Source organism: Salvelinus fontinalis, chromosome 4 (assembly GCF_029448725.1).
Source record: "Salvelinus fontinalis isolate EN_2023a chromosome 4, ASM2944872v1, whole genome shotgun sequence".
Lineage (NCBI taxonomy): Eukaryota > Metazoa > Chordata > Actinopteri > Salmoniformes > Salmonidae > Salvelinus > Salvelinus fontinalis.
The window spans coordinates 1564165-1590647 of NC_074668.1; the positions used below are offsets into that span (position 1 = coordinate 1564165).

A 26483-nucleotide genomic window follows, 5' to 3' on the forward strand; every position below is an offset into this window, starting at 1 on the left:
ATGTGTAGGCCAAGTTCGGCCCGGGGGCCGCCAGTTGGGGAACCCTGGTATACATACAGGCTGTCGCAAATGTATTCGTGCGCAGTATGCCTACATGGATCATGGAAACACATCAACTTCATTTTATTCAACACTGTGTTTCAGCGGAAAAAAATTTTTTTTTGTGTGAGGTCATTACCGTACAGGTGTTTTTATCGACACGACAGTTCAATGGAAACGCAGCAGGATACATATTGTCCCATCTATTGTATATGCCGAACATTCTAAATGTCGACAAAAAAATCACAGGACAAGTTAATGGGAACGTAGCTAATGTTAGTGTCCTGTGAGGGAGTGTCACATTTGCTGAAGTGCAAATCTTTCTGAATACCTCTGACTGAATAGGCTTTCATTAGTCTCGTCTGGCCAGCCTTCTAAAACATCTGTTTCGTTCAGCTTGTGCTTCCAAGGCTCGTATTTTATATACGCTATAAACGGTTCAGTTTTGCCTATTTTGAGACTCTCTAATATGTTCGTAGATCTGTGTTTGGCTGCGTAGATACTACGGGAATTTGATGTTCCTGAACACTGGACTCGACTTGCCGAGCGCATGACAGACCATGGGACAATCTCAAATGTGTCGTCCTCGTGTCCTCTCTCTCCTGCTGAAAACCCATTGGATTAAGGAGGCCAGAGGTCCCGCCCCTCTGACCTTCTCCTCCAATGGTTTTTGAGCAGGCGAAGAGCGAGGACGCATGGAGTATACACTTGAGATTCTCCCATGGTCTGTCGTGCGCTCGGCAAGTCGGAGTCTGGTGTTCAGGAACGTCAAATTCCCGTAGTGTCTACGCAGCCAAACACAGATCTATGAACATAGTCTCAAAATGTGCTTGCGCCCACTACGAGCAAGCCCATGATCTACAACTCAGTGATATGCGCAAATTAAGTGTAATAGCTGTCTTCGAACAAAGTGGTTCGTTTTCACGTCGCCACGCTTCTTCTGGACTTCCATGGCTTAAAACTATTTTTGTGTCAGTCTTGAAAGGGCGTGTAGTTGTCTAGCTCAGTCCCGTAGCGAGCTAGTAAAGGGAGTGCCCTGAAGAAGATAGGCCAAGGTAAGAAATGTTATCGTGTCGTACAGTAGCTTGAAAGTAGTTTGCGCTTTTTTTTTTCAAAACAGGAAATAAAATCAATCGTGTTGTTTATGGAGACTCAATACTGCATCTCTGACGGTATAATATATAGCAAATATGTTTTGCAACTAGTAATGTAGACATTGAATGGCCTAACAGCAACAGAAACATTGTGTCAAATACACGCACGTCTCAACAGTGATTTTATTCGTCATGTTGTGTTAAATTATTGTATTATTAAACATTCATTCACATGTGCACAACATTTCCTCTATTTCTGATCCTAAGATACACACACACACACACACACACACACACACACACACACACACACACACACACACACAGGTGACCACTAGCCCCTTGCTAAAGCTACACTACATAAAATCAAAGTTTATTTGTCACATGCACCGAATACAACAGGTGTAGTAGAGCTTACAGTGAAATGCTTACTTACAGGCTCTAACCAACAGTGCAAAAAATGGTATTAGGTGAACAATAGGTAAGTAAAGAAATAAAAACAACAGTAAAAAGACAGTGAAAAATAATAGTAGCGGGGCTACATACAGCCACCGGTTAGTCGGGCTGATTGAGGTAGTATGTACATGTAGATATGGTTAAAGTGACTGCATATATGATGAACATGGAGTAGCAGTAGCGTAAAAGAGGGGGTGGTGGGTGGGACACAATGCAGATAGCCAATGTGCGGAGGCACTGGTTGGTCGGGCCAATTGAGGTAGTATGTACATGAATGTATAGTTAAAGCGACTGTGCATATATGATAAACAGAGAGTAGACTCATGACATGACCAAAAGTATGTGGACACCTGCTTGTCGAACATCTCATTCTAAAAGCATAGGCATTAATATGGAGTTGGTCTCCCCTTTGCTGCTATAACAGCCTCCACTCTTCTTGGAAGGCTTTCTGCTAGATGTTGGAACATTGCTGCGGGGACTTGCTTTCATTCAGCCATGAGCATTATTGTTGTCGGACACTGATGTTGGGTGATTAGGCCTGGCTTGCAGTCAGCGTTCCAATTCATCCCAAAGGTGTTCGATGGGGTTGAGGTCAGGGCTCTGTGTCGGCCAGTCAAGTTCTTCCATACCGATCTTGACAAACCATTTCTGTATGGACCTCGCTTTGTGCACAGGGGCATTGTCATGTTGAAACAGGAAAGGGCCTTCCCTAAAAAGTTGGAAGCACAGAATCGTCTAGAATGACATAGTATGCTGTAGCGTTAAGATTTCCCTTCACTGGAAGTAAGGGGCCCGAACCATGAAAAACAGCCACGAGACAATTATTCCTCCTCCACCAAACTTTACAGTTGGCACTATGCTTTTGGGCACTATGCATTTCGCCAAAACCAGATTCGGGCTTCGGACTGCCAGATGGTGAAACGCGTTTCCACTGCTCCAGAGTCCAATGGAGGCAAGTTTTACAACACTCCAGCCGACGCTTGGCATTGGGCATGATGAACTTAGGCTTGTGTGCGGCAGCTCGGCCAGGGAAACCCATTTCATGAAGCTCCTGACGAACAGTTATTGTGCTGACGCTGCTTCCATCTGCAATTTGGAACTAGGTAGTGAGTGTTGCAACCGGGGAAAGACAATTTTTATGTGCTTCAGCACCCGGCGGTACCGTTCTGTGAGCTTGTGTGGCCTACCACTTTGCGGCTGAGCCTTTCTTGTTCCTAGACGTTTCCACTTCACAATAACAGCACTTACAGTTGGCCCGGGCCAGCTCTACCAGGGCAGAAATTTGACGAACTGACTTGTTGGAAAGGTGGCATCCTATGACGGTGCCACGATGAAAGTCACTGAGCTCTTCAGTAAGGTCATTCCACTGCCAATGTTTGTCTATGGAGATTGCATGGCGGTGTGCTCATTTTTATACACCTGTCAGCAACGGGTGTTGCTGAAAAAGCCAAATTTACACATTTTGATTTCAAATCAATAAGAAATAATTTTCAAAATGCAAAAGGTTACAGTGCCTTCAGAAGTATTCACACCCCATTACTTTTTCCACACTGTGTTACAAAGTGGGATTAAAATGAAATTTTGCAAATTTACACAAACTTACACAAAATACTCTGTCAAAGTAGAAGAAAAATTCTAACAACAAAGTCAACATAGTCCTTAAGTAAAATCCCTGAGCGGTTTCCTTCCTTTCCGGCAACTAAGTTAGGAAGGACGACTGTATCTTTGTAGTGACTGGGTTTATTGTTACACCATCCAAGTGTCATTAATATCCACAATGTTCAAAGGGATATTCAATGTGTTATATACACTGCTCAAAAAAATAAAGGGAACACTTAAACAACACAATGTAACTCCAAGTCAATCATACTTCTGTGAAATCAAACTGTCCACTTAGGAAGCAACACTGATTGACAATAAATTTCACATGCTGTTGTGCAAATGGAATAGACAAAAGGTGGAAATTATAGGCAATTAGCAAGACACCCCCAATAAAGGAGGGATTCTGCAGGTGGTGACCACAGACCACTTCTCAGTTCCTATGCCTCCTGGCTGATGTTTTGGTCACTTTTGAATGCTGGCGGTGCTTTCACTCTAGTGGTAGCATGAGGCGGAGTCTACAACCCACACAAGTGGCTCAGGTAGTGCAGCTCATCCAGGATGGCACATCAATACGAGCTGTGGCAAGAAGGTTTGCTGTGTCTGTCAGCGTAGTGTCCAGAGCATGGAGGCGCTACCAGGAGACAGGCCAGTACATCAGGAGACGTGGAGGAGGCCGTAGGAGGGCAACAACCCAGCAGCAGGACCGCTACCTCCGCCTTTGTGCAAGGAGTAGCACTGCCAGAGCCCTGCAAAATGACCTCCAGCAGGCCACAAATGTGTCCGGTTCGACCCCCACATATTGTTCAACTAGTAATTGAACTACATTTTGCAGTAGCTTGGAGGTAGTTGAGCTAAATTCAAATCTTGTGTTTCCAGTAGTTATTTACCTCATTTTGCCATGTAGAGGTGTAACTTAGCTAACTACACACTACTGTTTTACCGTGTTGCGGTGTAGCTAACTACTGGAACTACACACTACTGTTTTACCATGTAGCGGTGTAGCTAACTACTGGAACTACACACTACTGTTTTACCATGTAGCGGTGTAGCTAACTACTAGTACTACACACTACTGTTTTACCATGTAGCGGTGTAGCTAACTACTGGAACTACACACTACTGTTTTACTGTGTAGCGGTGTAGCTAACTACTGGAACTACACACTACTGTTTTACCATGTAGCGATGTAGCTAACTACTGTTTTATCGTGTAGCTAACTACTGGAACTACACACTACTTGTTTGCTAAAAGGAAAGGAAAATATGTGTGAAGTAGGCAATCATTTTCTTTTTCACTATCAGACCTGCCTAATTCTTAATTTAAAATATGTTTATTTGTTTAAAAGGCTAAATTACACACTCTCTTAACATCTGACTCCAGAGGGATCTGTTCTTACAATTTGTAGTCTGACATTTCAGATTTAGATATGGTAATGTCTCACAAAGTAGTTTGGATGTAGTGAGCTAATTTTTCAAATTACCTTGAGATAAAAGAAAGATTCACCCATTTTGAATTATATATTGTTTATTGTGCATCTTTGAGAGATGGTCTATTAATTTGCGCGGTCATTTCATGCCTTCATGTGTATCTGAGCTAATCGCCCTGTTCAAGAAGGCAGAAATGCTGCCGTTTCAAGAACAGTAGAGATCACTTTCGTTACCGGTTCTGTTTCAAATCCTCAAAAAATTTCATTTTTTTCCCTTCCGGTTCCGTTCCCTGAACCGGTTCCAACCCCTGAATGGTATGCTGTGTGTGTGTGTGTTCCAAGTTCAGGTATGGGTGGTGTCATGGAGGAGGAGGTGGTGCGGGGGTTCCTGAGGAGGTTCCTAGAGGAGTTCCCTGCTCCGCTGGGTTCTGAAGACCCCCTGCCTCTCAACCCCCTCAGCAGGAAGGTCAGCCTGGACGAACTAAGAGGAGAGAGCCTGGATCTGGGCTTACGCCTACTCAACACCAGGTGTGTGTGTGTGTGTGTGTGTGTGTGTGTGTGTGTGTGTGTGTGTGTGTGTGTGTGTGTGTGTGTGTGTGTGTGTGTGTGTGTGTGTGTGTGTGTGTGTGTGTGTGTGTGTGTGTGTGTGTGTGTGTGTGGACAAGCTGACGGGAGACAACATGGACCTGGGCCAATGCTTGCTCAACACTGTGTTTTGTTTGTGTGTGTGTATCTGTCTAGGTATATGACTACCTGGTCCAATAAGAATCACTTGTTTTCATTTTCCGTTGAAAAGTGTTTTGTTCCGGTTTTCTTTAATGAACATGACCCCGGTGGTGTTGATGCTGCAGCTTGCAGACCGCATTGTTTACATTCCTGTTGTGCAGCAGCAAGCTGATCCTCATATATCTGTGTCCTGTCCTGTTCATTATACCCTGCGTGAGTAGAGGGCTGAGTTACAGGGCTGCCTATCACAGAGAGAGAGGGGGATGGAGAAAGAGAAAAGGGAGAACAAGGAGAGGGAGAAAGGAAATGAGAGATTATGCAGATAGATGGTTACGAAGAGTAGTCAGATGGATAGTTACGAAGAGTAGTCAGATAGATAGTTACGAAGAGTAGTCAGATAGATGGTTACGAAGAGTAGTCAGATAGATGGTTACGAAGAGTAGTCAGATAGATGGTTACGAAGAGTAGTCAGATAGATGGTTACGAAGAGTAGTCAGATAGATGGTTACGAAGAGTAGTCAGATAGATAGTTACGAAGAGTAGTCAGATAGATAGTTACGAAGAGTAGTCAGATAGTTACGAAGAGTAGTCAGATGGATGGTTACGAAGAGTAGTCAGATAGATAGTTACGAAGAGTAGTCAGATAGATGGTTACGAAGAGAAGTCAGATAGATGGTTACGAAGAGTAGTCAGATGGTTACGAAGAGTAGTCAGATAGATAGTTACGAAGAGTACTCAGATAGATAGTTACGAAGAGTAGTCAGATAGATGGTTACGAAGAGTAGTCAGATAGATAGTTACGAAGAGTAGTCAGATAGATGGTTACGAAGAGAAAGCAACACAGCCACAGGGAGAGCTGTCAACTGCCTCTGAACACACTTCAGGGATAATTAACCAGCTGGGTAACGCTTTACTGGACACCCAGCGTCATAACACGTTGTGACACGGTCATAACCATGTCATATGTCATAACAGCTGACATAACTTGACAACGTGCCAAGCCAGGCCAGGCCAGGCCACAAGAGTTAGGTCTCTGATAGTGTGTCCTCTTTTCCTTCTGTCTTCTGACTCTGAGGCACTTCCTGTTTGTATGACCTAATTTCCTGTCTGTAGAATCACTATTGTTCTACCCACTTCCTGTTTTCCCCCTGAGCATGTCTCAGTCCCCTGTTCCGCCCTGGCAGGACTCTAATCTCGAACAGAGAAATTACAGATGTGTGTGTGTGCTGTTTAGCTTTGTTTAATTTTGGCGTGTGTGTGTGTGTGTGTGTGTGTGTGTGTGTGTGTGTGTGTGTGTGTGAGAGTGTTTACCTTAGAGAGAGATAGAGGACTCCTCTTTGTATCTGTACTATTATAGCGTCCGTGACAGCATAGGCAGCGCCATTAAGGCAATCTCCATTTTGAAGTAGTCCGTTTTTTTCTTCTTCATTCCTCCTGATGACCTGGTTGGACATAGACTCCCAACAGGGTCACCAGGGAGGATCAACCAAAAGAAATTGGAAGTACCACTACATTAAAATGGTAGAAGCCCTCAATGTCGCTGCCCATGCCTTTTTTGGCCACTAAAGACATCTAACATTCTCTATGGTGTTCACTCATAAGGACTCTCTCTCCTCTCATCCAGAGACGCTCCTTCAACACTGAATGCAGCCATGTGCCATGCAGCCTTGGCTGAGCTGCTGAAGGCTGACCTTTCACCTTTCCACCTCCCCCAGGAAGCCGAACAGCAGCAAGGAGAGGAACAGGAAGTTGTTTGTGAGTTCGGACTAATGATGTCATCTATGATTCAGACCACCTGTGTCCAGCAGAGCGCGCGCGCGCGCGCGTGTGTATGTGTGTGTGTGTGTGTGTGTGTGTGTGTGTGTGTGTGTGTGTGTGTGTGTGTGTGTGTGTGTGTGTGTGTGCGCGCAGTGGTGGGAAAATGTAGCCAATTGTCATACTTGAGTAAAAGTAAAGATAGAAAATGACTCCAGGTAAAAGTGTAAGTCACCCAGTAAAATACTGAAATTGCAGTCTATTAGCCCGGCTGGCCGGTTCCATGTGTGTGTGTCCATTGACCACCCTTTAAACCCTGGGGTTTCATCTCCCAATACCAATTAACCCCTAGACACGTGTGTAAGTCTGAAGGCTTTGATATGTGTCCTACAATATGGAGAACATTCTCATCTGGATGATCAGAGACCTAACTGAAATTACATTTCCTTTGGCCCCTCCCCTCTCGTCCTAAGTGCTCCAATCAGAGCCCGTCCAGCGGCTGTTTCTCAATAAGCTTCGGGAGGTGGGTGTGGCTTGGCATCAGAATCTCCCCTCCCCCCTCCCAGTAGGACCCTCCCGTTTCCTCATGTGCTCCGCCCACGCCATCAGGAACACTCGAAGGAAGATGGAGGATCGCCATGTGACCCTCCCTGACTTCAACACACTCACTGGCCTCAAGGTAATAACTCTGTTATAAACAGTTTTTCTCAGCAGGACCCAATTCGCTTCATACCCCTTCCCCTTCGCCCTAACCAGTGCTTAACAGGAACAGTCACCTTGCTGTTTTGGACTGTTTCGTTCTGGAACCTATTTGACCGGATCCGGTACCTCTCGTGGCATGAAAAATTGTCACTTTTTTTTGCAATGTAGAAATTCAAAAATAAGAGTGATTTAAAGTTCATTTGAGTTTCCTCTCCCCCCCCCCACACACACAAATAAACGTAATGTGGAAAAGTTGATTTTCAGCCTGGGCCTAATATTGGAAGAGTTGATTTTCAGCCTGGGCCTAATATTATATTGGAAGAGTTGATTTTCAGCCTGGGCCTAATATTATATTGGAAGAGTTGATTTTCAGCCTGGGCCTAATATTATATTGGAAGAGTTGATTTTCAGCCTGGGCCTAATATTATATTGGAAGAGTTGATTTTCAGCCTGGGCCTAATATTATATTGGAAGAGTTGATTTTCAGCCTGGGCCTAATATTATATTGGAAGAGTTGATTTTCAGCCTGGGCCTAATATTATATTGGAAGAGTTGATTTAGGGTTTGTGCAACAACAACATTGCAACCTATGTTTGAGACCCGGCGCGTCGGGCTGTTTGAGACCCGGCGCGTCGGGCTGTTTGAGACCCGGCGCGTCGGGCTGTTTGAGACCCGGCGCGTCGGGCTGTTTGAGACCCGGCGCGTCTGGCTGTTTGAGACCCGGCGCGTCTGGCTGTTTGAGACCCGGCGCGTCGGGCTGTTTGAGACCCGGCACGTCGGGCTGTTTGAGAAGCGTGCCAGTATGGTGTGATCATATAGCCAACCTATAATGTTTAAATATAATTTTTTTAAATTGCGTGAATTCAAGCAAAGCCAATATGCAATGATAATGTATTGGGCCTGTAGCTTTCTGCACAAACCTCATTGCTACAGTACTGTTTTGAATTTGTTAATGTTGCGTAGGATTACATTCAACAAAGTCCTCGATGTACTTATTGATAAAGCCAGTGACTGATGTGGTGTACTCCTCAATGCCATCGGAAGAATCCCGGAACATATTCCAGTCTGTGATAGCAAAACAGTCCTGTAGTTCAGCATCTGCTTCATCTGACCACTTTTTTATAGACCGAGTCACTGGTGCTTCCTGCTTTAATTTCTGCTTGTAAGCAGGAATCAGGAGGATAGAGTTATGCAAAATGGAAGGCGAGGGCTTTGTTAGTTATAGATCATTTGTAGTCAGCAATAGGGGAATGATTGCTTCCATCAAGAGCACAAAAACGTGTATATTTTTCTAGATATATTTGAAAAGCGAATCAGGTAAGGAGCTTTTATTTTTTTCTTAAAGGGGCAGTGTTGTATTTTGAGACAGGCTTGAATAAGCTAAGTAGCCAATAGGTAGAGGGCAGGATAATTTGTCTGATTCTCTGAAATAATGATATGAGAATAATACTGCATTTTTTATTTTGTAAAAGTGGTTTTCTTGCATCAAACAACACAACAACATTTTCAGTCACCTCCTTGTCTGAAGAACAAGTAGATCAACAGGTTCATGTCAAGCCCTGCAACATTTTTTTCAAAAGTCTCCACGGAATGTCCGCCTACATCGAACACCACACATTGGCTGCTATTATAGGCTATCGTATACAGCTATTTCAATGTTAAAATGTTATGGGAGGCATTTTCTCCATAGGTTTTGATGGTAGGCCACTTTGGTAGGCCTACATTATGATCAAGTAGCCACAGAAGCCTACTTGGCCGCTGTTATAACTATAACGTAAAGCGGGTACAGACTCAGTGTTCACCGTAAACGTGCGCTGGAAGTTGCTCAGAATTCAAGTTTTTAAACGAATTCAAACGATCAAGTTTGCACTCAGCAGACCTGAAATTTGCTCAGTGACAGAAACATTTTAGGGAACATTGGTTGCACCCCCCCCCACCCCCCACCCATTTTCCCTCAGAACAGACCCAATTTGTCGGTGCATGGACTCTACAAGGTGTCGGAAGCATTCTCCCAATGATTCCAACAGTTGTGTCAAGTTTTCTGGATGTCCTTGATACACACAGGAAACTGTTGAGTGTGAAAAACCCAGCAGTGTTGCAGTTCTTGACATAAACTGACGCGCCTGGCACCTACTACCATATCCCATTCAAAGGCACTTACATCTTTTGTCTTGCCCATTCAACCTCTGAATGGCATACATAGACAATCGATGTCTCAGTTGTCTCAAGACTTAAAAATCCTTCTTTAACCTGTCTCCTTGCTGTCATCTACACTGATTGAAGTGGATTTAATAAATTACATGAATAAGGGACCATAGCTTTCACCTGGATTCACCTGGTGTTGATAAATATACACTGAGTGTACAAAACATTAAGTATCAAAAGTAAAAGTATGAATAATTTCAAATCCCTTGTTAGGCAAACCAGACAGCATGATTTTCTACTTATTTTTGTGTATGCATTGGTGGAAAAAGTACCCAATTTTCATACCTGAGTAAAAGTAAAGATACCTTAATAGAAAATGACTCAAGTAAAAGTGAAAGTTACACAGTAAAATACTACTCGAGTAAAAGTCTAAAAGTATTTGATTTTAAATATACTTAAGTATCAAAAGTAAATGTAATTGCTAAAAACATACTTAAGTGTAAAAAGTATAAATCATTTCAAATTCCTTATATTAAACAAAGATATTAAACAAACCAGACGGCACCATTGTCTTGTTTTCTTTATTTACGGATAGCCAGGGGAACACTCCAACACTCAGACAATTTACAAACTAAGCATTTGTGTTTAGTGAGTCCGTCAGATCAGAGGCAGTAGGGATGACCAGGGATGTTCTCTTGATAAGTGTGTTGGACTGTTGAATTGGACCATTTTCCTGTCTTGCTAATGAAACCGGTGTGAAATGGCTAGCTAGTTAGCGGTGTGCGCTAACTAGCTTTCAATCAGTGACGTCACTCGCTCTGAGACCTTGAAGTAGTTGTTCCCCTTGCTCTGCGGCTTTTGGGGAGCGATGAGTAACGATGCTTCGTGGGAGGCATTTGTTGATGTGTGCAGAGGGTCCCTGGTTCGGGGCGAGGAGAGGGACGGAAGCTATACTGTTATGCTAAGTAGTACTTGAAAGTATTTTTACTTAAGTAATTTATACCACTGGCTGTGCTTGTGTGATACATAATACACACACGCCAATTTAATTCCAGTAAATTATGCAAATTAACCTGTGAATGGCCTGATTGGTGGAATGCTGCAGAGATGGTTGTCTTCTGGAAGTTTCTCCTATCTCAACAGAGGAACTCTGGAGCTCTTTCAGATTAACCATCGGGTTCTGGATCACCTCCCAGACCAAGGCCCTTCTCCCCCGATTGCTCAGTTTGGCCAGGCGGCCAGCTCTAGGAAGAGTGTTGGTGGTTCCAAACTTTTTCCATTTATGAATGATCGAGGCCGGGGCCTCCCGAGTGGCGCAGCAGTCTAAGGCACTGCATCGTAGTGCTAGAGGCGTCACTACAGACTCGCATTTTAATCCCAGGCTGTGTAGCACATTGGTGAGGCTGGCTTCCTGGTTAAGCGAGCAGTGTGTCACGACGCAGTGCGGCTTGGCAGGGTCGTGTTTCGGAAGACACATGGCTCTCGACCTTCGCCTCTCCCGAGTCCGTGCGGGAGTTGCAGCGATGAGACAAGACTGTAACTACCAATTGGACACCAAGAAATTGGGGAGAAAACGGGGTAAAAAAAATACATTATAATAATAATAGCAAAAATTAATGGAGGTCACTGTGTTCTTAAAGACCTTTCAATGCTGCAGACATTTTTTGGAACATTTCCCCAGATCTGTGCCTCGACACAATCCTGTCTCTGAGCTCTACAAACAATTCCTTCAACCTCATGGCTTGGTTTTTGCTCTGAAATGCACTGTCAACTGTGGGACCTTTATATAGACAGTTGTGTGCCTTTTCCAAATCATGTCCAATCAATTGAATTCACCACAGGCGGACTCCAATCAAGTTGTAGAAACATCTCAATGATGATCAATGGAAACAGGATGCACCTGAGCTCAATTTCTCAATTTGTGACGCCTGGCATCTCTCGGCATCCATGAATACACACCACTGTCATGTACACAACTTTTTATTTGTGAAATAGCGTTTACCCTCTTATTGCTTTGCCAACATTGATCAAAGCTCAGAGTGCTTATATTCTTGATCAGAGTTCTAATCGCACCTGCCTTTTTGCGAGCAAGGAGAATAATGTACAGTTGATAGGCCTACCTTCCCTGTAGGCCCTACCTTCCCTGTAGAGCCTACCTTCCCTGTAGAGCCTACCTTCCCTGTAGAGCCTACCTTCCCTGTAGAGCCTACCTTCCCTGTAGAGCCTACCTTCCCTGTAGAGCCTACCTTCCATGTAGAGCCTACCTTCCATGTAGAGCCTACCTTCCATGTAGAGCCTACCTTCCATGTAGAGCCTACCTTCCCTGTAGAGCCTACCTTCCCTGTAGAGCCTACCTTCCCTGTAGAGCCTACCTTCCCTGTAGAGCCTACCTTCCTGTTACGCACGCCTCTGAGAAGAGGGAACGCAACTCCCTGCTATAACTCAACTCTCTGAAGTGCAAGAGGTATGGACTGTAGGTGCGAGCAAGGATGACACAAAAGCAGATTTTACCGTTTACTTGGATTTATTTTCTTACACGGTAATATGGGGAAAAGGGGCTGGACGGAACCAAAGCAAAGAAAGTAAATATCAAAGTTCCCCCTCTCCTATCTAACCTGCCTACCCACTTAACTTACCTAACTTAGCACCGTCTGGTGCCCTAACCAAAATACAGGGGGTGGTCCGCCCAGGTCTTACCTAGTGTGCCTAGACAGTAAATATACTACGGGTATATGTATGCCCTCGGGCCTCTTGCCTAAGCACTCCCAAAGTGCCTTCTCCTTCCCCCCCCTGGGAACAAACGAAACAGAGTAATTATTAATGATTTCACAAACACTCACGAACACAGGACATAGCAAAACTGCTACCAACAACAACAGTACATACCACACTTTCTGATACACAACCAACACTATATCACAATCTAATTTCTCTCAATCTCCAAATCTCTACTCCTTATCTCATCTCCTCTCTCTCCTCTCAATCTCAATCTTCTCTCTCTTGGCAGAACACTGGCTTTTATCTTCAGGTGGCAATGGTGATTAGAGTCAGCTGCTTCTTGACGAGGGGGCGGGGTCAGCTCCAATCACCAATTAGCCTGGGGTTGACCAATCAGCTGGTTGGGGAGTACTTCAGGACGCCATCTCCTGAAACACACACTCAAATACAAAACAGAACACAGAAACTGGGGAACGTAACACGCCCACCACAAAAATTGCAAACATACAGTTTGTAATAACAAAAACCAACGCTTCCCCAGTTAGTAAACCCGTGATAGAGCGTCAGCAACCACATTCGCTGAGCCCTTCATATAGGCTATCTGTACATTATATCCTTGTACAATCAGAGCCCACCGCATAAGGCGGCGGTTCTGATTGTACATTTGCTTTAAGAACACTAAAGGATTATGGTCCGTGAAGACCATTACAGGCAAGGCACTGGATCCCACATATACTTCAAAGAACTGTAAGGCTAGCAATAAAGCTAGCGTCTCTTGTTCAATTGTGGAGTACCTTGACTGACACGAGTTGAACTTACGGGAAAAGAAACTGACGGGCCGATCCACTCCGTCTTCATCTTCCTGTAAGAGAACCGCACCCACCCCCACTATACTAGCGTCAACCTCCAACTTAAAAGGTTTGTCAAAGTTGGGGGCGGCAAGCACTGGGGCACTACAAAGTAGCGCTTTAGCGGACTCAAAAGCATGGTTACAGTCCTTGGACCACCTAAATGGTACCTTGGGACTAAGCAGAGATGAAAGGGGAGCTACTACCGTCGAGAAATTCTTACAGAATGTACGATAGTACCCTACCATCCCTAGGAATCTGCGCAACTGGCGTCGAGTCGTGGGAGCAGGAAAAGCAACAATTGCCTCCACCTTGCCAGATACTGGGCGCACTTGACCTCGTCCCACTTGTTTCCCTAAGTAAGTCACCGTAGCCTTCCCAAACTCACACTTGGCCAAATTGAGGGTTAAAGAAGCATTCTCCAACCGCTGAAACACACTTTTCAAAGTGGAGAGATGATCAGACCAAGTAGACGAATGTATCACCACATCATCAAGGTATGCAGTACAATTTGGCACATCTGCAAACACAATGTTAACTAGACGCTGAAAAGTAGCAGGTGCATTACACATGCCAAAGGGCATCACAGTGTATTGTACAAAGTTATCAGGCGTAACAAAAGCCGATATGTCAGAAGCTCTAGAGGTCAGAGGCACCTGCCAATAACCTTTTAACAAATCTAACTTACTAACGTAAGCAGCAGAGCCAATTCTATCAATGCAGTCATCTAATCGAGGTAGAGGAAAAGAATCAGACTTTGTAACTGCATTTACTCGACGATAGTCCGTGCATAAGCGGGACGTACCGTCAGGCTTAGGAACAAGAATACATGGGGAACTCCAGGAGCTGTTACTGGGTTTTGCCATGTCATTATGTAATAAATAAGCTACCTCACTTTTCATTACCTCCCTTTTCTTTGCATTAACCCGGTACGGATGCTGACGTATAGGAGCAGCGTTGCCCACATCCACGTCATGTTCCAAGATGGACGTGCGACTTGGAACGTCCTGAAACACACTGAGAAAACTGTTTATCAATAGGATAAGGTCCTTAGTTTGATCGCTATCCAAATGTTCCATTTGAGAGGGTAACTTCTTCAGCATCTCTGAATTACATAGGCGTTCACACTGCTGTAACGTATGGCGTAACTCCAACCCATCCTCCTTATCCTCCTCTAGGTCCCAGCCAGGCTTCAGCACCACCGCAGCCACACTGGAGACGGCGGGCTGGACCGGCTTACTTAAGGAGCTGTCTGGAGAGTCACGTACATAATATTCTTTTAGCATGTTAACATGACACACACGGGAAGAACGCCTTCGATCTGGAGTCTTTATCACATAATTGGTGTCACTGAGTTTTTTTTCCACCAGATATGGTCCAGAAAAACGTGCTGACAGTGATGAGCCAGGAATTGGCAACAAAACTAAAACTTGATCCCCTGGTGCAAAAGAACGGCCAACAGCCTTTTTGTCATAATGCACCTTCATGCGTTTTTGCGAAGAGGAAAGAGACTTTTGGGCCAACGCACATGCGGCTTGCAGTCTCTCCCGCATCTTACTGACATAATCCAACACATTTTTAGGGGCGCTACTGGGTGTAGGAGATAAGATATGCTCCTTCAAAACTTTCAGCGGACCCCGTGGGGTGTGTCCAAACACAAGGTCAGCAGGGCTGAACCCTAAGGACTCTTGTATCGTTTCCCTAATAGCAAATAGGACAAAGGGCACCCCCTCATCCCAATCGGTACTGGTATCCATACAATACTTGCGTAGCATTGCCTTCAGCGTCTGATGCCAGCGTTCGAGAGCCCCTTGACTCTCTGGATGATACGGACTTGAGACCTGATGGGAAATACACAATGTCTTTAACACATTTGAAAACATTTTGGACATGAAGTTGGATCCCTGATCAGTTTGGATTACTTTAGGGAGTCCAAACGTAGAGAAGAACTTCACCAGTGCCTTCACCACAGTCTTAGCCGTAATAGTACGGAGAGGAATAGCCTCTGGGTATCGAGTAGCACTGCACATTATTGTTAATAGGAACTGGTTATCTGACCTCGTTTTTGGCAACGGACCTACACAATCAACTATCACTCTTTCAAACGGTTCCCCCACCACAGGAATCGGGTAGAGCGGTGCTGTAGGAACTGTTTGATTCGCTCTCCCAGTGAGTTGACATACGTGACATGTTTTACAAAATTGGACCACGTCAGACTTCAAACCTGGCCAGAAAAAATGACGAAGGACCCGGTTATAAGTCTTTGTGATCCCCAAATGTCCAGACCACGCCTGGTCATGGGCGAGTGACAGCACCTGCTGTCGGAACGGTGTAGGAACAACCACTTGACACACTTCACTCCAGTCATTAACGGTGTCATGAGCTGCCCATTTACGCATCAAAACTCCTGCTTCCATAAAGTAGGCAGTCTCTCTAGTTTTAGCTTCCTCAATGGAAATTACCGAAGCAAAACACTTACGAAGACTGGTGTCTCCTTTTTGACATTCAATCACCTTCTCAGGGGTGACAGACAAAAGAATGTCATGTAATTGGGGTGCGATTTCGCAGTCCCCTTCCTTAGTTTTTACAGGAGTAAAAACTGTCGGACTTGCAGAAGGAATACTCGGTGCATTGTCTTCTACTTCAACATTCTCAAAAATGGAACTAGCCAAATCCACCACATCTCCAAGCTTGCGAGATTGTGCCCTCGTTAAGACACAAGCAGGAAAAACATGTGGAAATGCTTGAACCAATTTCTCATCTGCAATTTTGATTTCTGGGTTGTCTACTACCTCTAACACAGGAGTAACGTTACCACCAGCAATATCATTCCCTAATAGCAATGTGACTCCTTTTACTGGCAGTGTAGACACTACACCAACACGGAAACGTCCTGATACCAAGTCTGACACTAAGTGGACCCAGTGTAATGGTACAGGTACTGTTTTTGTCTCTATCCCCTGTAATATAACATGTGAGCCACAATACGTTTCAGGAGACCAGGGTAAAGCATCAGTAATAATTACTGACTGCGCCGCCCCGGTGTCTCGTAAGATTTTAATTGGCTTTTGATCAGCTTGTTCTCCAGTTAAGGAAACACAACCGGCAGAAATAAACGGAGCATAAACAGGATCCGGTTTCTCAAATGCTGAATCAATACCTCGGACCAACGGACGAGCCAAAGACTTGACTAAACCCAAACTTTTCCTTTTTGGGGACAGTGACTGGGACTGTTTCTGTTTATTTTTCAAAACTGGGCAGTCCGCAATCACGTGACCCTTTTGGTGACAGTAAAAACATTCACGGATCTCATGAAAAGACTTGTCAGAGGAAAAACGACCTGAATGAGGCACTGATGACGTAATCAGTCTACCTTCAAAACGAGGTGCACCAAAGACAGTCTTGTGTGTCAAAGCGTACTCATCTGCCAACACTGCTGCCTGGGCCAATGTCACCACTTTCTGTTCATTTAAATGAACTACAATTCTATCAGGGAGGTTGCTTTTAAAATCCTCCAACAGCATCAACTCCCGAATATCAGCAAAGGTGTTAGCTTTGCTGGCTGAACACCATCGATTAAACAGAGACTCTTTGTCCCTAGCAAACTCAACAAAAGTACGGTGAGAGGGTTTCTTGTGGTTCCTGAAGCGCTGTCTATAAGCTTCAGGCACCAACTCATAAGCCCGCAACACGGTAGTTTTAACTGTTTCGTAATGTAAACTGTCTTCCAGGGAGAGAGCAGCTACTACTTCCTGGGCTTTCCCAGACAATTTACATTGTAACAGGAGCGGCCAAACCTCAAGTGGCCAATGTAGCGCAGCGGCCACACGCTCAAACGCAGAGAAATAGGAATCAACTTCCGACTCTCTGAATGGTGGGACTAAAGCTATATTTTTACTTACATCAAAGTGGGCTTGATGCTGAGCAGCTTTTGGAGTCGTACTGGAGCCAGCTTCTATCTCCAGTTGTCGGATCCTCACCTCCTTGTCGGCTTCTATTTTCCTAATTTCAAGATCAAAATGCATTTGTCTCTCTTTATCTTTTTGCTCCATTTCTAACCGGGCCAGCCTCACCTTCAGCCTAGCGGTCCCGTCTGAACGACCTGAAGCAGAAGATAAAGGATCGAATCGAGGCAATGTAAAGGGGGTACGAGCAACCCCTTCCTCTGCCCTGTCCTCCGACTTGGCATCGGAAAGTCTACCCGTCTCCTCTCCTTTCAATGAGAGAATTCTTTCTCTCACTAAACCCTCCCTGACTAGCACCAAAAGCTCAGCCTTTAGGGCTTTCTCAGGGATAACAAATCCATAATGGTCAGCTATAGCTATAAGGTCTACTTTTCGAAACCTCACCAAACAATCAATAGAGGGCGCTTCAATGAACTTGGAGATGGCTGAGGCAGCCATCTTGTACACAACAATCTACTGAAAACACAAGCTAAACAAGTCATCCAAACTCACAACCTACCATCACACCTCAATCACTAACCACAGAGAGCTCAGTGCAGCAGGGTCCGGTGGGTTTAATGGAATCCCGGATGAGCCCCCATTATGTTACGCACGCCTCTGAGAAGAGGGAACGCAACTCCCTGCTATAACTCAACTCTCTGAAGTGCAAGAGGTATGGACTGTAGGTGCGAGCAAGGATGACACAAAAGCAGATTTTACCGTTTACTTGGATTTATTTTCTTACACGGTAATATGGGGAAAAGGGGCTGGACGGAACCAAAGCAAAGAAAGTAAATATCAAAGTTCCCCCTCTCCTATCTAACCTGCCTACCCACTTAACTTACCTAACTTAGCACCGTCTGGTGCCCTAACCAAAATACAGGGGGTGGTCCGCCCAGGTCTTACCTAGTGTGCCTAGACAGTAAATATACTACGGGTATATGTATGCCCTCGGGCCTCTTGCCTAAGCACTCCCAAAGTGCCTTCTCCTTCCCCCCCCTGGGAACAAACGAAACAGAGTAATTATTAATGATTTCACAAACACTCACGAACACAGGACATAGCAAAACTGCTACCAACAACAACAGTACATACCACACTTTCTGATACACAACCAACACTATATCACAATCTAATTTCTCTCAATCTCCAAATCTCTACTCCTTATCTCATCTCCTCTCTCTCCTCTCAATCTCAATCTTCTCTCTCTTGGCAGAACACTGGCTTTTATCTTCAGGTGGCAATGGTGATTAGAGTCAGCTGCTTCTTGACGAGGGGGCGGGGTCAGCTCCAATCACCAATTAGCCTGGGGTTGACCAATCAGCTGGTTGGGGAGTACTTCAGGACGCCATCTCCTGAAACACACACTCAAATACAAAACAGAACACAGAAACTGGGGAACGTAACACTTCCCTGTAGAGCCTACCTTCCCTGTAGAGCCTACCTTCCCTGTAGAGCCTACCTTCCCTGTAGAGCCTACCTTCCCTGTAGGCCCTACCTTCCATGTAGGCCCTACCTTCCCTGTAGGCCCTACCTTCCCTGTAGAGCCTACCTTCCCTGTAGAGCCTACCTTCCCTGTAGAGCCTACCTTCCCTGTAGAGCCTACCTTCCCTGTAGAGCCTACCTTCCCTGTAGAGCCTACCTTCCCTGTAGAGCCTATCTTCCCTGTAGGCCCTACCTTCCATGTAGGCCTACCTTCCCTGTAGAGCCTACCTTCCCTGTAGAGCCTACCTTCCCTGTAGAGCCTACCTTCCCTGTAGAGCCTACCTTCCCTGTAGAGCCTACCTTCCATGTAGGCCTACCTTCCCTGTAGAGCCTACCTTCCCTGTAGAGCCTACCTTCCCTGTAGAGCCTACCTTCCCTGTAGAGCCTACCTTCCCTGTAGAGCCTACCTTCCCTGTAGAGCCTACCTTCCCTGTAGGCCGACATTTAAAATGCAATCAAATGCCAACAATCCAGTTCTATAAATGTCCTAGGTTTTGGTTTATATCGGTGGTTGGTTGTTGTATCATGATCACCCCCTGGAGTTGGTAGTTTAGCCTCTACATCCCTGGAGTTGGTAGTTTACCCTCTACATCCCTGGAGTTGGTAGTTTACCCTCTACATCCCTGGAGTTGGTAGTTTACCCTCTACATCCCTGGAGTTGGTAGTTTACCCTCTACATCCCTGGAGTTGATAGTTTACCCTCTACATCCCTGGAGATGATAGTTTACCCTCTACATCCCTGGAGTTGGTAGTTTACCCTCTACATCCCTGGAGATGATAGTTTACCCTCTACATCCCTGGAGTTGGTAGTTTACCCTCTACATCCCTGGAGATGGTAGTTTACCCTCTATATCCCTGGAGATGGTAGTTTACCCTCTACGTCCCTGGAGATGGTAATTTACCCTCTACATCCCTGGAGATGATAGTTTACCCTCTACATCCCTGGAGATGATAGTTTACCCTCTACATCCCTGGAGATGGTAGTTTACCCTCTACATCCCTGGAGATGGTAGTTTACCCTCTACGTCCCTGGAGTTGATAGTTTACCCTCTACATCCCTGGAGATGGTAGTTTACCCTCTACATCCCTGGAGATGATAGTTTACCCTCTACATCCCTGGAGATGGTAGTTTACCCTCTACGTCCCTGGAGTTGATAGTTTACCCTCTACATCCCTGGAGATGGTAGTTTACCCTCTACATCCCTGGAGATGGTAGTTTACCCTCTACATCCCTGGAGATGGTAGTTTACCCTCTACATCCCTGGGTATAAGCAGTTCAGGGGAGAATCTTCCAGCTTACAGATCTACTTACATCGAAGGAGAAGAGGCAGGGTTCCATTTGGGACCGACTAATGGCTATTCGTTTCACAGTTTCATTTATTGGGGCAATTTGGTTGCACTTCTTTCTTACTGCAAGTTGATTGGCTGAACCTCTGACTGCTTCCTGTACCTCTTCCTGTAGGACGGTGTGGAGCGTGGTTACTATGCTGTGTTTGACGGGCATGGCGGTGTGGACGCTGCTATCTATGCTGCCACCCACTTGCACGTCACTCTCAGCCAGCAGGAGGGGCTGCAGAGCGACCCGGCCACTGCCTTCAAGACAGCCTTCACCCGCACTGATGACATGTTGAGAGGGAAAGCCAAGAGAGAGGTAGGCAATAGACAAGGTGGAGATTGTGACTTTTATCTGGTAAGCCAAGAGAGAGGTAGGCAATAGACGTGGTGGAGATTGGGGCTTTTATATGCTCAGACATTGATCCTAATAAACCCGACTCTAACCGAACAATCGTTAGAAACGATTCTCATAGATCTGAGAGGATAAGATAGCTGTAGCAATATACCTCTATACTATTACAGTATTACTTACACACATCCTTTTAGATCTGGAGGAAATGTGAAGGTTAGGCTGGGTGGGACTGGACAGTCCTTTCATCCTCTATGATGTGAAGGTTAGTCTGGGGTGGGACAGGCCAGTCCTTTCATCCTCTATGATGTGAATGTGTTGGATGCTGGGAAAATTGTCTATCTTTTATGGCGGGGGTGTGTCTGTCTGTGTGACGGGGGTGTGTCTGTCTGTGTGACAGGGGTGTGTCTGTGTGTGTGACGGGGGTGTGTCTTTCTGTGTGACGGGGGTGTGTCTGTGTGTGTCTGTGTGACGGGGGTGTGTCTTTCTGTGTGATGGGGGTATATCTGTGTCTGTCTGTCTGACGGGGGTGTGTCTGTGTGTGTTGTGTCTGACGGGGGTGTGTCTGTCTGACGGGGGTGTGTCTGTGTGTGTTGTGTCTGACGGGGGTGTGTGTGTCTGTGTGATGGGGGTGTGTGTCTGACGGGGGTGTGTCTGTGTGTGTTGCGTCTGCAGCGTCTTCGCAGCGGCAGTACAGGCGTGGCGGTGCTGCTGCAGGGGGAGTGGCTTCATGTGGCGTGGCTGGGAGACTCCCAGAGCATGCTGGTCAGACGGGGACAAGACATCACTCTGATGGACCCACACAAGCCTGACAGAGAGGTCACACACACTTCATTTATTATTTAACCTTTATTTAACTAGGCAAGTCAGTTAAGAACAAATTCTTATTTACAATGCCGGCCTACAACCCGGCCAAACCCTCCCCCCCCGGCCAAACCCTCCCCTATCCCGGACGACGCTGGGCCAGTTGTACACCGCCCTATGGGACAAACACACACACAGTGCTAAACATCTCTCCACTGCTGTCTTCCTATAGGATGAGAAGCAGCGTGTAGAAGCCCTGGGTGGATGCATCGTCTTCATGGGCTGTTGGCGTGTCAATGGAACCTACGCTGTCTCTAGGGCCATAGGTGAGTGGAATCCAACCTTGTGGTGGTTGAAACAACAACTCTGCTCTTCTTCAGCATGCCTCCACTGTTACCTTGGTAACCTCTGTCCTGAAATGGCTTCCTTTCACCTCTGTCCTGAAATGGCATCTTTGCAATCCTCAATGTCTTTATTTTGATGCCTGTAACTGTATGTTCATATTTATACTGAACTGATGAGCACCGACTGATATGCAAGCCAGGACGGTGCACATCCAGTAATACTCAACACAATCTAATAACCAGCCTCCTTTACTTTACCTGTGAACCGCTGCCTCTACATACTGACACAACACCTTCTTCCCAGGCGACTTTGACCAGAAGCCCTATGTCTCTGGCGACGCTGACTGTTCCTCCACACGGCTACATGGAGACGAGGACTACATTCTCCTGGCCTGCGACGGTTTCTTCGACGTCGTCCGGTCCGCAGAGGTCCCGGATCTGGTCCTCGGGGCGCTACGGGAGCAGGGGGAATCCCAGGGGGCCGTGGAGGGGGCTGGGTGTGAAGAGGTCTCAGAGGGTGTTCTGGGGGAGCGCGTGGCCCAGGAGCTAGTAGCTCACGCCAAGGCAGCGGGTTCTAGTGATAACATCACTGTCATGGTGGTGTTTCTACGTCCCCCTGCACAGCTACTGCTCCGGGACCAGAGCAACACTGCTGTTGCTACTGAGGGGCCAGCCCAGGAGTAGGGTGAAGTTGTCCCTAGGCACTGATCTGGGGTAAGTTTTGTATTAATGGTTAAGGTTAGAATTGGGGGAGGGGGATCACCGCTGATCCTAGATCTGTACCTAGGGGAAACTTCACCCCGGAGCTCCAGCCCAGGCCTCCAACTCCCAGAACACACTGGGGCAGTGAGACAGGAAGTCTGCTGCTGCTACCCACAGTGCATGTGGGCAGGGAGGCAGGAATTGGACTGGATTTAAAAGGCAGTATTTATTATGTAATGACGTGACGGTGCCAAACTACTCGGTCACTGCGTGTTGTGGTCAGCCTTTTGAATCACCGCTGGTGCTGAAACAGATATTCAACTGGACTGGAGAAGCTCTGTTCATAACGAAACAAGTCTTAGCACAGACTAATAGTTCTGCCAATGGTCAGAATCCAGTGTGCTTCAATAAGGTCTCTCTGGATTCGTTTGTAGGTGTAAGACAGAGCTGCTCAACCTTCTTCCTGGAGATCTACTGTCCTGTAGGTTTTCAGTTCAACCCTCTTTCTGGAGATCTACTGTCCTGTAGGTTTTCAGTCCAACCCTCTTCCTGGAGAACTACTGTCCTGTAGGTTTTCAGTTCAACCCTCTTCCTGGAGAACTACTGTCCTGTAGGTTTTCAGTCCAACCCTCTTCCTGGAGATCTACTGTCCTGTAGGTTTTCAGCCCAACCCTCTTCCTGGAGATCTACTGTCCTGTAGGTTTTCAGTCCAACCCTCTTCCTGGAGATCTACCGTCCTGTAGGTTATCAGTCCAACCCTCTTCCTGGAGATCTACTGTCCTGTAGGTTTTCAGTTCAACCCTCTTCCTGGAGATCTACTGTCCTGTAGGTTATCAGTCCAACCCTCTTCCTGGAGATCTACTGTCCTGTAGGTTTTTAGTCCAACCCTCTTCCTGGAGATCTACTGTCCTGTAGGTTTTCAGTCCAACCCTAATTTAGCGGTTCTGATTCAGCTAGTTAACATCTTGTTGAGCAGCTAATTAATATAATCAGGTGTGTTAAATTAGGGCTGGACTGAAAATCCACAGGGACGGTAGATCTCCAGGAAGAGGGTTGGACAGCCCTCCTATAAGGGATGTAGAACTCTGTTGGTGTCTCTAACGTACTCCCTCCATTTCTCTTAGCATCACCAATTCTTTGGTATCTCTGTTACAAGCTAAGGGACGGGATGCTGTCATCCATGCCTCAGGTTTTATTTCAGAAGGGGTGATAGAATCATTACGTTTCCTAACATCTTGGATTAGAAGGGCTGAGAGGATTCATCCTCTTGGACTGTTCTAAAACAAGAGGTAAACCAGATGGGTCATTTATGTCAATACCTCAAACCACTTTTACCCCTGTTGATATGATGTGTGATATGTGCCATTTTGTGTGTGTGTGTGTGTGTATGTGCACGTGACCTGTACGCAAAGGTGTGCGTGTGTACTGTACTGTTCACACGTGTAATGTGTGTTTCTGTCATTTTATTTTCTGCCAAAAAAGATGATGTCAAAACACTGTGTCCAACAATAACACAAGCAGTGTTAAGAAAAAATAACTTTCCCACTATATCAGTATTACGGACCAATCAGCCTTCTGTCCCTGGCTATTAAATATATCCTGTCCTCACTTCTTTAAGGCAGTATCAGTGTTAAAAATGTCTGGATTGTGATTTGGTGTGAGGATGAAATCCAAGATGGCAGCACTTCAGTTTTTTTTGATTCAGTGAGAGTCTACCATGAGGGTTCGAGAAAGAGAGTTGGTTAAACCTCTTAAGAACTTACGTGCCAAATGCAAATAGTCTCTGCAGCTCTTTTTTGTTTCTTGTTCTGTGGAACAGCACGAGATGTGTGAATTACCAGTGTGTAGTCATTCATTATCAGTGTTCCTGTGTGATTTGTTTTGGAGGAGTGTCTCTCTGTAGATGTGGGTGGGTGTCCGGTCGTAACAGTTCTCTACTTATAGGGCCTTCACTAGGCACCTCTACTCACTTACAGGGCTAACAATAACTGATGGTCAACTGATTATTTTAATCAGGACAAAGAGAGTAGATGAGGGGGAAATCATGTCGCTTTCTACCTTTTGATGCCAAACTAACTCCTCACTCACAAACAGATTTAGAAATGAATTTAAAAACCTACTCCAATTTTTTTTATTGGAGTAGGGCTATGTGTATCTAACCAAACTTTAGCTGTTTAACTTGTACACATACACACATAGTTCTGTAATTTTCTGGACTTAGTTAGACAGTGTTTCCACTTCCTGTTTAAAACCACAGCTTTATAATCTTTAACGTCCTCATACTCATAACTATAACCACTTCATGTCATTTAAAGCTTTTAAAAACAATTTAGAGTGTTTTTACCACTTTAGGCCTACTGCCATCCTCCTTGTTGAACCCTGTATTAAAACAACGTTTCCTAAATCAACTTCGATGTCTGGTTGGTTCTTTGCTTTGGGTAAATGGACCTAGTTGAACTGTAGCAGATTCTTGTGTGTTACTAATAAACGTGAGCAAGTCCACTACTCTCCTATACTTAAATCATTTGTTGTTTGACAGGGATCATGTGAAATATTTTTTGTGTAGTTGATGATTCGTTGACACCAGGTTGGAGACATCGGTGAGAAGGTAGAAGTCGGAGGTAGACCAATGAGAAGTGGAACTACTGTCCTTTCTGAGTCTGTACCGTTTTCCCTCTGCTACGCAGCTCTTGGTGTTTGAGACACACACTTGCACCACTGCCTTCCTGGAAATCAAAACCGTTTCCCCGCCAAATGAAAGACATACCCGTTTAAGCCAACCAGGTGTGAAGGGGTGAAAGGGAAAGTACAGAACACTCAATTCCTTCAAAAAGGAGGGGACTTTATTTCCCTTTGATTTTCAGTTGAATTTGTTCAGGAAGACACAATCGCTTCTCTGGAAATGGGACCCTTTTCACCTCATCAGCTTTAACTCACTCAGCTATTCTCCAGTAGACTACTAACGCACTTCTCTTATTGATTAGGTTAATCAATTAAGTTGATACATATACAATATTGATCTAAAGGTCATTGTACTTTTATCCAGGATGCAGAATTATGACAAAAACACAATACATTAGACTTGCTTATGGTTAGTATTTGTGATTAGCATGTGATGCAGCTTCCGTGGAGCTGTAACCTGAATACTGTAGATTTGACAAGTATCCTTAGATTTTTTTTTTAACAATACAAAACATACACATTACAAACGACAGCATACAGATGCACAGAAACATTTACGTCACCCCTGCCCATACCCCCATCTCCAGCGCCCGCATCACTCCTAGCCACATGGCCTCAAACGGCACCGTTTGGTTTCTCTCTGTCGCCCACGCACTTTCAACATTTAGATAAAGCATTTGACCTTTTCATTGTGTTAAAAATTGAGGATTGGTTGATTTGATTTTCTTCTTTTTTTAGGTATATGTTTTTTCAAGATGATTGACCAGAAAAGTATTGTCCAACCCACATGTATCGGCCCGTGACACATTTCTATCCGGCCCGCGCTATGATTTGGGTCGTCAATTCATTTTGGCATGCTTCCATACAGCCGGTGGTTGGCGGGGCTGAGGCTGTTCCGCTGCGCTACAAGTCAGCGAGCACTGCCAACGTGCTGCACACCAAACGGTAGTGCATTGCCACACACACGAGCCAGCCACTGCGCTGTACTATATCATCACTAATGGCACTGACCGAATCTTCTACCGGACCGAAAGTTTTAACTTGTTGTAAGCTAAATGTCCGTGCCAAGTTACGATTCCAACGGATAGTTGCTGTAGCCTACATAAAACGTAATCTTGCTTATCAAAAAGTTATAAGATAAAGGGTTCACACGCAGGTATGTATACTTTACTACTAAAGGACAATGGGACATACAAGCGAGTATAAATTAGTAAACAGTTGAGTCAACTACTTTATGAAATTACAGCCTGATGCGCTCGCGTCGGTGAATTCAACATCAATTGAGCTGCTTTCGTGTGTTTTGTTTACCTGGCGCAGTAGAGGGGAA

At 45.3% G+C, this 26483-nt stretch overlaps 1 protein-coding gene across 2 annotated transcripts; it reads left to right on the top strand.

The window, feature by feature from the left end:
* The first annotated feature begins 835 nt into the window (after positions 1 to 835).
* ppm1f (protein phosphatase, Mg2+/Mn2+ dependent, 1F) lies at positions 836 to 24882 on the top strand. Of its 2 annotated transcripts, none has more exons than XM_055918580.1 (8): positions 836 to 1094; positions 4965 to 5145; positions 6968 to 7098; positions 7572 to 7777; positions 20403 to 20591; positions 21300 to 21443; positions 21661 to 21754; positions 22077 to 24882. In XM_055918580.1, exons 2-8 carry the CDS (start codon positions 4967 to 4969, stop codon positions 22454 to 22456), a joined length of 1323 nt encoding a protein of 440 aa, XP_055774555.1. In that variant the 5' UTR covers positions 836 to 1094; positions 4965 to 4966; the 3' UTR covers positions 22457 to 24882. The 2 variants fall into 2 exon arrangements, with proteins under 2 accessions (XP_055774555.1, XP_055774554.1); XM_055918579.1 differs by having other exon boundaries at positions 837 to 1094; positions 4960 to 5145.
* Positions 24883 to 26483: the final 1601 nt, after the last annotated feature.

Excerpts from the sequence above, each read along its gene's own strand:
- ppm1f (XM_055918580.1), top strand. The coding sequence starts at position 4,967 with ATGGGTGGTGTCATGGAGGAGGAGGTGGTGCGGGGGTTCCTGAGGAGG. Across the intron at positions 20,592-21,299 it reads GAGGGAAAGCCAAGAGAGAG|CGTCTTCGCAGCGGCAGTAC; the intron begins GTAGGCAATAGA and ends TTGCGTCTGCAG. Across the intron at positions 21,444-21,660 it reads CACACAAGCCTGACAGAGAG|GATGAGAAGCAGCGTGTAGA; the intron begins GTCACACACACT and ends GTCTTCCTATAG.